A 12,232-nucleotide genomic window follows, 5' to 3' on the forward strand; every position below is an offset into this window, starting at 1 on the left:
TTTCATCTCTGTTTGATTTGTTTTTATAGTTTCAATTTCCTTGGAGATATACTCTTTGTGTTCATCTAGTTGTTTTCTGAGCTCCCTAAATTGCCTTTCTGTGTTTTCTTGTATATCTCTGAGTATTTTTAGAATTTCTATTTTAAATTCTCTGTCGTTTAACTCCAAGGTTTCCAAAATCTTAAATTTTTTCTCCATAGATTTTCCCTCATCTCTCTGTGTTACCTCTCTTTCTTTTGTATCCATGATATTCGATTTTCTCTTCTTTAATGGCATCTGAGGGTGGTTTTCTTGATAGTATTAATGAGATTTTATAAGGAATAAAAGGATTAAAAATAAAAATAAAAATAAAAAATTGCGCATTTTTTAAAAAAAATTAATCATTAAATAAAGAAAAATAAAATAAGATAAAAATTTGAGGGGAAAAAGGGAATAATTCCTTCCCCTCCTTTTTTCCTCTCCTCTCCTCTCCCCTCTTTTTTGAGAAAATCTTGTGATGAACTGTGAATTATATTGTACTAAATAGAACAAACTATACCTGTAGTGGAGGGCCTGAGTTGGGGAGAAGTAATATAGGGGTAAAGGAAAAAGAAAAAAAAGAAAAAAAAATACAAGAAAAAAATTTTTATATATAAAAAAGGGGGGAGCAGTATAGACCCACAAAAAGCAAATTAGGAAAAAATTTGGGTCAAGAATAAAATGATTTGCTTTTAGGTGTTGGCTGACTCAGAGTTATGATGAGAGGAATAAGAGGGAAACAGGAAAAAGGGGTGGAAAATTAAAAAATTACTATTGTATTTAGTGGAACAAGAACTAGATAAAATGGAGAGCCAGGGATGGGAGCACTGCTAATGTGTTAAAAAGGTGAAGTAAAAACCCTCCAAAATGCCACAAACTTAAGTTTGAGTCCCAGATAAGATAATTTGTTCGTTATTGAAGTTTGAATGAGAGAAGACGTAAAGGAGAGAGGAAGAGACTAATATAGAGGGAGAAAAGAGAGAGAGAGAGAGAGAGAAAAGATGGAACAACTTAAAGAAGAAAAAAGAAAAAGGAGGAGAGAGAAAGAGAGAGTTAGGGGTTTTGGATTGCAACCCTCAAAGAGAGAAAGGAGGAGGAAAGAAAAGATAATGGGAGATGTAACACTTATGGGTAGTGTAGTTCAAAGAGAGACGAGAGTAAGACTGAGAGAGAATTAAATGACCAAATTGGAGTAGAAAAAAAATCAAGAATGAAGAAAAGAGACACAGACGAACAAATATAATACAATGGGATAGGTTATAAAATCTGCAGATTATTCTTGATTTTGAGAGGTTGTCGTCTTGCTTTTTCTTTTCTGTCTTTCTGGTCGGTGACTTTGTACCTCGGGTTCTGCCCCTGTGGCACGCTCTGGAAGAGGTTTGCAGTTGATAATTCTCTATGGTAATGTCATGTATTGGGCTTCAGTCTCGTTGGCAGTCGAGGTTCATTAGTGTTTATAGGCTCCAACAGTGAGAGGATCTCTCACTGTGAGAGTGTTCCTGGAGCCTCTCTCCTAGTCTTTCCTTCCACAATTAGAAGCCTGATAATCCAGCTATGGGGTTGCTGCTGCCTCTGCCTGGATAGTAAGAGTCTCAAAGAGCTGGCAACTCCCCACTCTATTCCCACTAAGCACAGGGCTCTGAGTAAGGCTCAGTCAGTCAGACCTGCCAGCATAATCAAGCGTGGCTTCCTCTCACTCAAAGACCTCTGGCTCTGCCCCTCTGTGGGATAACTCGAGTGCCCGCTCCTGAGGCGTTCGGAGGAATCTCTTGCCCACTCTCCGTGTGCACCCACCAGGATGTCAGACCAGACAGGTCACACTTCGAGTGAAATCCCTACCCACACGGAAAAGATCGAGCTTTGGAATTGGCTTTTGCTCTATCCTCGTGCGGCTTTCCCAAGGGGCTAGGGCTGCCTGAGATTCCGCTCCTGGCCCGCTCACAGACCTGCTCCTCTGTGGGAAAAACACGGGCGCCCACCTCTGAGGAGTTTGGAGGAATCTCCTGTCCACTCTTCCTGTGTGCGCACTGACCAGATTATGAGTTTCAGGCGGGACGCCTCTCACTCCGAGAAAGCCCTCTGCCCACACGGAAAAGTTACTGGGTTGGAATTGGCTTTCGCTCTGTCCCCGTGCGGCTTTCGCAGAGCGCTGGGGCTTCCGCTCCTGGCCCGCTCACAGGCCTCTGACTCTGCTCCTCTGAGGGAAAACACGGGCGCCCACCTCTGAGGAGTTCGAAAGAATCTCCTGCCCACTCTGCGTGCGTGCGCACTGACCAGATTATGAGGATCGGGCGGGACGCCTCTCGCTCCGCGAAAGCCCTCCTCCCGCACAGAAAAGTTCCGCCTTTGGAGTTGGCTCCAGCTCCCTCCCTGTGCCCGGTCCCCTCAGGGCGCTGGGGCTCCTAGGAGATGCTGCTTTTTGCTCACACAGAGGCCTCTGACTCTGCTTCTCTGTGGGTTAGCATGGGCGGTGCCCACCCCTGAAGTGTTCGTAGGAATCTCTTGCCCACTAACCACGCGCACCGACCAGGAGATGCGGAAAATGGCTGCCCCACTTGTCTTTCTTTGTCTAGGTTTGGCGCGTGCGTGTTAGCTTGAATTGCCCAGGTTTTTCCACGGCTTGGATCTCCGTGCCTAGTTTGGCTGTTTGTACTGCAGCCTGGAACTATTCACTCCCTATGCCCGCCTTAGTTTCTATATTCTCAGTTCTCAGTGGAAGCCATCCTGTTTGGATTAGAGAGGAAGGCGGAGCATTTCTTACTCCTTATTTCCCCCAGAGTTTGACCATATATTTAGCCAATCTTTCACTCGATCCTACCTTCGGGTGTGTTGTGAAGCATCTGAAGACTCCAAGGATAGGTTTTTCTGTTTCTGGTTGAAGAACTTGTTGAGTTTATGGGGAGATTTTCAGTATCGCTTCCTACCGCGCCATCACTGTGACGTCTCTCCCTCTATCTGGTTTTCTTTGTGTACCTCCCCTCCCCCCACCCCCTCCTTCTCCTTCCACCCCGCCTTCCCCCACCCCCAGTTACCATCACATTCTTGTCCATGTCTCTGAGTCTCATTTTTATGTCCCATCTATGTATGGAATCATATAGTTCTTAGTTTTTTTTCTGATTTACTTATTTCACTCAGTATAATGTTATCAAGGTCCATCCATGTTATTGTAAATGATCCGATGTCATCATTTTTTATGGCTGAGTAATATTCCATAGTATATATGTACCAAAGCTTTTTAATCCACTCGTCCACTGATGGACACTTGAGCTGTTTCCAGATCTTTGCTATTGTGAACAATGCTGCCATAAACATGGGGGTGCATTTCTCCTTTTAGAACAGTACTATGGTTTTCTTAGGGTACATTCCTAATATGTCTGATAAGGGGTAATAACCAAAATTTATAAAGAACTTGTAAAACTCAACACCAGGAAGACAAACCATCCAATCCAAAAATGGGCAAAGTACCGGGTTCAATTCCTGGCCAAGGCACACAGGAGAAGCGCCCATCTGCTTCTCCACCCCTCCCCCTCTCCTTCCTCTGTCTCTCTCTTCCCCTCCCACAGCCAAGGCTCCATTGGAGCAAAGTTGGCCCGGGCACTGAGGATGGCTCTAAGGCCTCTGCCTCAGGCGCTAGAGTGGCTCTGTTTGCAACAGAGTGACACCCCAGATGGGCAGAGCATCGCTTCCTGGTGGGCATGCCGGGTGGATCCTGGTCAGGCACATGCGGGAGTCTGTCTGACTGCCTCCCCATTTCCAACTTCAGAAAAATACAAAAAAAGGCAAAACAAATGAATAGACACTTCTCCAAAGAAGACATACAGATGGCCAATGAAACCCACATTCTTTTAGGCAGAGTTTGCCAGAACACACTCAAAGTCAAACAATCCGTTATTTTTTTGGTCAAGTGTGCTGAATCAAGTGGCATTGTAGCATAGACAATAGCTGCAGTTGATAACTGAAAACATGTCCAGGCTGTTTATAAAATGAAATAATTGTTTTATTTGCAATATAACCCCTTCAAGCTCATTCTATTAATTAAATATTGTTTCTATTGATTGTGATACAGTTCAGATATTTATACAATATGTAATTATATTTTTATTAAAATAATATTGTATATTAAAATTTTTTCACTCACTTACACTTATTCATAAACAAATTACATAATAAAATTTTGTTTACTTAAATGAAGTGTTTTTGTATTTAACATTTTTTAATTTTAATATTTCGTCTGGCCCTTTAAAAACGTTTTCTTTCTAATCTGGCCTGGGGGCATAAACTGTTGGCCATGCCCGGTCTAGCATGGACAGCAATTCAGGTATTAGGAAGAGTGTTGGGTGTGGCTCCACCCCTCGGCCCCAGGTATCAGTCTGTCCAGACTATTTTCACAGTCCTCAGTAGGGTGTGGCCACAGTTGTCCAGTGGTTGTGTCCTCTGAGACCCAGAGGTGTGGTCTTCCTGCTGTTTGGACAGTTTCTAATGAGTCTCCCATGAGGTGGAAGCACCAGACTTAGAATCAGGAGCTGTGGGGGAAAGCTCTAATCTCAACACAGCAAACTGAGTCACTGACGCTTCCCCTGCTTCCTGGCCTCTCAGAACGACCATCACCATGACTGGGTTAGGAGAGATGCCTGAGGGAAGAGCAGTTTCTTTTCCCCAGAATGATGCTGCACAGAAGGAACACTCTGCCCTAGAATGATGGCGACTGCAGAATTGGAGAATGATTCAGCACAGGGGTTCCAGTGGCCGTCTCTCAGTTTCCCTCCGTGGGCCTCCAACCTTATACTCTCTTCATGCAACTCCAGATCTCAGCTCTCCCTCCACCAGAGCCCCAGGGAAGTGGCTGTAAATAGAGGTTTTCTGCATAGGCCCTTTAAGACGGAACCTGCATCTCCTAGAGCTTATTCTCTTTCTTGCAGACAGAAACCCTGCTCTTTTCATTGCCAAATGCTTTCTGGGCACCTATTCTAGGCTCTGGGGCTCTACGATGGGCATCCGGGCCTGAGGCTGAGCATTCACACCTCTCAGGGTGACTCTTCCCACAGTGAGAGTCCCTTTAGACCCTCAGCCACCCATCGCTCCTGGGAGCGGGGCAGCCCTTTCCACATCTCTGCCCTTCTTACCAATCTCGGTATGGCTTCTTCTGTAATCCTTGGTTATAGACTCCAGTTTCTTTAGTTTAAAGTTCGTTTTTCAAGATGATTGTTCTTAAGTTGTAATCCAATTTGGTTCTGGAAGGCGGCAGTTGGTAAGTCTGCCTATTCCATTGCCATCTTGGAATTTCTTTGATCTCTGCTTTTATTTCTTCTTTGACTTAGTCATGTTTTAGAAGTATGTTGTTTAATTTCCACATTTTCATAAATTTCTTTGTGCAGTTGGATTCCAATTTCAAAGGCTTATGGTCAGAAAATATGCTCAGTATAATTTCAATCTTCCTGATTTTATTGATGTTAGTTTTGTGACCCAACTTATGGTCTATCCTTAAGAATATTCCATGCATATTGGAGAAGAATGTATAATCTGATCTTTTGGGATGCAATGTCCTGTAAATGTTTATTTTGTCCATTTGGTCTCATTTAAGGCCAATATTTCTTTATTGATTTTCTGTTTGGATGCTCTATCTAAAGCTATCAATGGTGCGTTGAAATACCCAAGTATTATTACATTTTTTTCTGCTTCTATTTTTAGATCAGTTAGTCGATGTCTTATATATTTTGGTACTCCTTGGTTTGGTGCATGTATATTAAGAACTGTTATGTCTTTTTTGATACAGTGTCTCTCTTATCATTATGAAATGTCCATTTTTGTCTCAGGTTACCTTTGTTTGTCATAAAGTCAGCATTTTCAGATATGAGTATGGCTACACCTGCTTTTCTTTGAATATTATTTGCTTGGAAAATTGTTTTTCAACCTTTCACTTTGAGTCTACTTTTGTCCTTGCATCTTAGATGTGTCTCTTGAAGGCAACATTTGGTTGAGTTTTGCTTTTTGATACAATCTGATACTCTGTACCTATTTATTGGTGAGTTCAGTCTATTCAGATTTAGGGAAATTATTGACACATGAGGATTTCCTATAGTCATTTTATGTTTTGTTTTCTGGTAGCTCTGTATTTTGTTTTGTTCTTTTGTTTGTTTGTTTGTTTCTGTTGTTTTTACTTGGTGGTGTTCCATACTTCTTTATCCTATTCATTTTTTATGCTATGTGCTTCAGTAGTAGCTTTTTAGTGGGTGGTTACCATTACATTATTAAAAGAAAAATGTTCATATGTACAGCAGTTCTTTGTCTTATGAGTGCTTCTGCACTCCATCCTCCTTTGCTTCTGCAGATCTTTATCCTTGCCCCTCCTATGTTATTTTCTCACAAATTATCCTTGTTTTTATTGTGACTTTGTTGGAGATTTCACTTGTAGGTTTGATTTGTTTTGTTTCTTGTGTCTGGCTGAATAAACTTTTGAGTATTTCCTGCAGTGAGAGTTTTCTGGTGATAAATTCCCTCAGCTTCTGTATGTCTGCAAAGGTTTTTATTTCTCCTTCACATATAAAGGATAACATTGATGGACATAGTATTTTTGGCTGGTAATTCCTCTTTCAGAACTTTGAATGTTTGGGTCCATTCTCTTCTGGTATGTAGAGTTTCTGCTGAGAAGTCTGATAATAACTAATGGACTTTTTATTATATGTCATGTTCTTTTTCTTTGACAGAGACAGAGAAGAGGGTCAGAGAGATGGACAGACAGGAACAGATAGACAGGAAGTCAGAAAGATGAGAAGCATCAATTCTCTGTGGCACCTTAATTGTTCATCGATTTCTTTCTCATATGTGCCTTGACCAGGGAGACACAGCAGAGTGAATGACCCCTTGCTCAAGCCAGCGACTTTGGCCTCAAACCAGCAACCTTTTGGCTCAAGTCAGTGAGCATGAGTTCATGTCTATGATCCTAGCCAGTGCTCAAGCTGGATGAGCTCAAGCCAGTGACCCTGCACGCAAGCTGGTGAGCCCGTGCTCAAGCTGGATGAGCCCACACTCAAGGCTGCAACCTCAGGGTTTTGTACCTGGGTCCTCCGTGTACCAGTCTGATGCTCTACCCTCTGTGCTACTGCCTGCTCAGACTCTTATGTTTTTCTTTTCCTTAGCTACCTTGAGGATTCTTTCTTTGTCATTGATTTTTGACAATTTTAATATAATGTGCTTTGGAGTAGATCTCTTTGTGTTGAGGTAAGTCGGCATTATGTTTGCTTCCTGGATTCAAAGCTGTAACTCTTTCCATAGGCTTGGAAATTTTTAATCAATTGTTTGTTTGAATAGGTTCTTCATTCCCTTCTCCTTCTCTTCTTCTTCTCATAAACCCATTAGTCTTATATTGCTCTTTCTGATGCACCCAAACAATTTTTGTAGAGCTCTCTCAGTTTTTTAATTTTTGAGTCTTTCTTCTCCTCTCCTTTTAGCATCTCTAGTTGCCTGTTTTCAATTTCACTGATTCTTTTCTCTATCTGGCTTCTTCTATTAGCTACACTTGCTACTTCAATCTCAATTCATGTACTGTATTGAGTTCTTCATCTCTGTTTTTAAAGTTTCAGTTCCTTTGGTGAGGTATTTGTTTTATTCATTAATTTTTTTTCTGAGCTCATTATGTTGCGTATTGGTGTTTTCTCACATATTGTTTTGTTAGAACTTTAATTTTGAATTCTCTATCATTTAACTCCAAGGTTTCCATGTGATTGAGATTTTTTCTGGAGATGTTTTATTTTCTTTCTGAACTATGTCTCTGTCTCTGTCTCATGTAGACATGGTACTCAATATCTTCTTGTTTGATAGCATTTGAGAGTGGTATTGTTAAGAATCCTAACAAAACAATAACTAAAATGTTAAAAATTAATATAAAAATAAAAAAAATTAAAAATTATGACAAGAAGAATCACAGAAAAAAGATTGAAAACAAAGAAAAAATTAAAAACAAAACACCCACAAAAATAAGAATAAAAATATAAAAATTAAAAAAATAAAATTCAAAAGAGACAAAACTAATAAGAAGAAAAATAGGAAAAAAGGTTGAAATTTTTTGGTTTTGAGATTTTTTTTTCTAGTAAGTGTTAATGTATTATAAGTTTTAGCTCTTAAAGTTCCTGGGCTGTCCTCGTCTGAGATGTTGCTGTTGTAATGATATAGGCAGGGCCACAGTCACATTGGTGGTTGGAGTGTGTTGTGAGGGCTTTACAGCTTCATCTTTACAGCTTTACGGCTCTAACAATTGTGATCTCAGGCTTCCAGGTGCTCCTCCCCACTTAACACACCTAGGGACCAGATGTGGATTACCTCTGTTCTTCAGGGGAGAGAGTGACTCTGGAGAGCTAACTGTGGGGTTTGTTTCTGCCACTCTCTGTACTGTGAGATGAGGAAGGCAGGATTGGGAAGCTGGGGGTCAGCACATTAGTTTTCTCTGTCTTTGCTGAGTGCAGGCTGTGACCCTGTGCTCTGGCCACTTTAGTTTATCTCCCTCTCTGCCCCTCTATCTCACTGCTCCTCCCAGCAGGAGACCTAGTCACTCTGGGTTTCCCTCTCCATAATTCTCAGTAAAAATCCAAACAGCCTGAGCTTCCTTCCTCCCCAAAGTTGAATAGAAGGAATAAAAAAGAAAAACCAGTCACTCCAGATTTTTCTCCTCTCCTGAGCCCACCACAAATGTGTTTGATCTTCCCCCTACCTTTTCAACCCATCTCACCTTTAGTCCATTCGGTGCATGAATCTTTTGAGCATACCTGCAAGCCCTGCTGGGGTTCCTTCACTGCATTATACTTGTTCAACTTGTTGAAATGTCAAGGGGTAAGATCAGAAGTATTTGTTAAACTGCCATTACTCTGATGTCATCCCATATTGGTCCTTTTGATTACTCAACCTAAACTGATACCCAGGAAACAACAACCTACTTTGTCAAGTAGAAAGACAGAAAAAATTTGAGAATCACCCTTTACCTAAAAGAATTTTAATAACTGAGTCATAACATAATATTTTGGAAACATTAAATAATTAATCATAAAATTTCTGATTTAATAGCTGATCCATTAATAAATGTATAATTGGGAGTATCTGACTGGAGACAATAATGAGCATTATTGGAGGAGTGACTGTAAATTGCAACTCCTGGCACCTGTAAGTCTCAATTTTACATAGTCCTTTTTGGAACATAATTTTCTCTGTGGTCTTCTTTATTTCTGGTATCTCTAAGAAGGGAAGTATAATTTTAGGTACATACTAACAGAATTTGATTACAAGGTACTTAGACAAAAGTTATAGTCTATTTTAGAGATGAAATGAAAGGATGCTGTAGTTATTGCTCTGGCTAAGGATTTTTTTGGCTGATGTAGTGTATGGGTATCAATTTTATTATTTATTTTATCACATGCAACCTAATGTATAAGATACCTTTTGAAAATAGTGGGGGCACTTTTATAAATGTTAGGGATTTTATTAGTCATTTTGGGTTTCTATAACAAAATACCATAGACTAGGTGGATTTTAAACAACAGACATTTATTTCTCACAGTTCTGAAGTCTGAAAGTCTAAGATGAAGGTGCCAACTGATGTGTTGCCTAGTCAAGACTCTCCTCCTGGTTAATAGGTAGTCATATTTTTATTATAACTTTACATACTGGAAGAGGTAAGAGATCTCTCTGTGGTCTCTTTTATAAAGGCACTAATCCAATTCATGGGAGTTCTGCACACAGTCAGTCTATAGAAGGGATTTATATACAACTTCCAATTTGCTTTAATAGTCAAGGAGAGTGGAATGGAAACATTATTACCATCTACTTTGCCAAGTAGGTTCAAAGAAGAGTCCACTAAAATGAATGACTTTTTTTTTCTTCACACAGCTTTCCTCCTAGAGTGCCAAGATCTATTCCATTCAATACCTCAGTTATGTACAAAAAGACTATATTTGTAGAGTTCACGGATCACCTTTTCAACATTGCCAAGCCCAGGCCACCATGGATGGGTAATGAAAACAATACTTACTATTTATTATGAAACTGAGTATCTTATTTCCTAGTAAGTATTTCTCAGTCTTGGGGCTACAGTTGAAGGGAAATGCTGCCAAAGAAAATGTACTTCTCTACTACAACCTCTCAGGGAAGTACACTGACTGAACATCCTTAATCATTTTGCTGGACCCTCATTCTCTGCTTGTTCTCTATATATTAAAGCACTCTGGGCACTTTAGTTGGTTCTGCAACCCTTTGCCTATCATGCACTTCCAGCTTATATATTAAAATGCTAGGAACTTATAAAAGAGTTTAGATAAGGATTTATTTAAAAAGCATTTTTCATGTATTTATGTCCCCTACCCCATGGAGGGAGGGAGGCCTCTCTCTCATACCAAGCAATATTGAAGGAAACTCCAGGAGAATTACTTAGAAGACTTGAAATAAGACCTCATGAGTTTAAGAGAAACTGACTAGTGTCTGGTTTTTATCTGGAAAAAAATTTCAAGGCCAGAGTCTTGGGGGAATCTCCCATGATGGTATAATAAGGAAAGTGGGTTATAGCAGAAGCTAACTATATTTCCACTGTTAGTATGAAGATAGGAAGGTCACAGGACAAGACTGTGTCTAGAAGACTCTGTATGAGAGGCCTTCCTCCCAGGGCTATGTGACCCCAACAGAAAGTGTGTGTGTGTGTGTGTGTGTGTGTGTGTGTGTGTGTGATTGTACTGCCAGAAGCAGAAACTGAGAGGAGATATAGAAGTGATAGCTGGAGAGGACATATCTCATGCTAAGGAGTGGTAGAGTGAGTTATACATATATTTGAAGGAATAGGATCTCCAGAGAACTCATATAAGTTTCCTAATAAAGAGCCAGAATTTTGGCATATGTCACAACTAGGGGATACCAAAACTACTTTACCACTGCTCCTTCTAAGAAAGATGTTATTATCATGCTTCTTTTTCCATCCTTGTTCTTTTTCCACTAACTCCAACCTTAGAGGGTCCAGAGGCAGTAAGGTGAGTGGGAAAGGCAAATGAGGATATGAAAGTGAAAAAGCAGTGAAACTACCACACAAACAACCTTTTCTCATTGAGGTTTCTGTGCCTGTCACAACTTTGCTGGAGGAAGGAGGAACCTTAAATTGCAGGGGAGATCAAAAGTCTGATAGTAGACTGGACTGGACTCATTAGTACCTAAAAATGATAGTATTAATAAGTAAAGGGGAAATTAGGATTGTTCAAATTTCAAGGAATGGAAATTCTACCTAACACAATTAAAAACTATGAAAAATAAAGCTATTTTGTGGTTTCACCCCACTGAATCCAGCCTATTCAATAAACAATTTGTAGTCATCTTATACTTAATATGTCTATAAGTCAGAAGTCTGAATTTTTCCTTTTACTTTTCTGTGTCATGCCCTGATTACTGGTTGTACAAACCAAAATCACAGGAGTCATCCCTGGGTCCCCTTCCTTTCTTCCTTCCTTCCTTCCTTCCTTCCTTCCTTCCTTCCTTCCTTCCTTCTTTCCTTCTTTCCTTCCTTCTTTCCTTCCTTCCTCCTTTTATTTCTTTTTTCTATCTCCAACATCCAAATCATCAGCAAGTCTTGTTGACTCTTCCTCTAAAACAAGTTCCAAGTCTGCTTACTTCTTGCAAATTCCAAACTCCTCTAAATTCCTGTGGACTACAAAGGCCTACATGTTATATTCCCTGCTTCACTCTATTCCACTATTTTCTATTATTCCCCTGATTATTTGCCTTGTTTCAACCACATGTTATTCAGCTATGCCAAGCTAATTTCTGGCTCAGGACTTTTGCATTTATATTATCTATGTTGAATGCTCTTCTACCAAATCTTGCTTTTTTTATTAGTTATATTTCTGCTAAAATGCTAACTCCTCAGAGAGGCCTTTCTTGACCACTATACTTGAAGTATCTGTCACCTCTTGCTTCATCATTTTCTAACACATCATCATATATTTTAGCATTTATAACGATCTGAAATTTTCTTGTTCATTATGTGCTTAATGTCTTTTGAATGATCTGTCTCATTCACTACTACATCTCCTCTGCCTAGAACAGTTTCTAGAATATAATAGAAACTCAGATAGTATTAGTTAAATGAATGAATGCATTGAATGAATTGCCTGGACTCTGTCCTTAGAACAACTATGAGGTTGAACTGGTGATAGAAGTTTCTACATTTATTCATTTAACCACTAGTTTTTAT

General features: G+C 40.0%; 1 protein-coding gene across 2 annotated transcripts in view; it reads left to right on the top strand.

The window, feature by feature from the left end:
* Positions 1-12,232, top strand: part of F8 (coagulation factor VIII) — a 210,351-nt gene that overhangs the window by 34,293 nt on the left and 163,826 nt on the right. For both annotated transcript variants that reach the window (XR_010727831.1, XM_066249411.1), the window contains exon 2: positions 9,892-10,013. Coding sequence is in view for 1 of the 2 variants with exons in the window: in XM_066249411.1 (XP_066105508.1) it covers positions 9,892-10,013 (122 nt within the window). In the remaining variant the exon portion in view is untranslated. The remainder of the gene's footprint in view (positions 1-9,891; positions 10,014-12,232) is intronic.

The sequence above is a fragment of the Saccopteryx bilineata genome, chromosome X (genome assembly GCF_036850765.1).
Source record: "Saccopteryx bilineata isolate mSacBil1 chromosome X, mSacBil1_pri_phased_curated, whole genome shotgun sequence".
Lineage (NCBI taxonomy): Eukaryota > Metazoa > Chordata > Mammalia > Chiroptera > Emballonuridae > Saccopteryx > Saccopteryx bilineata.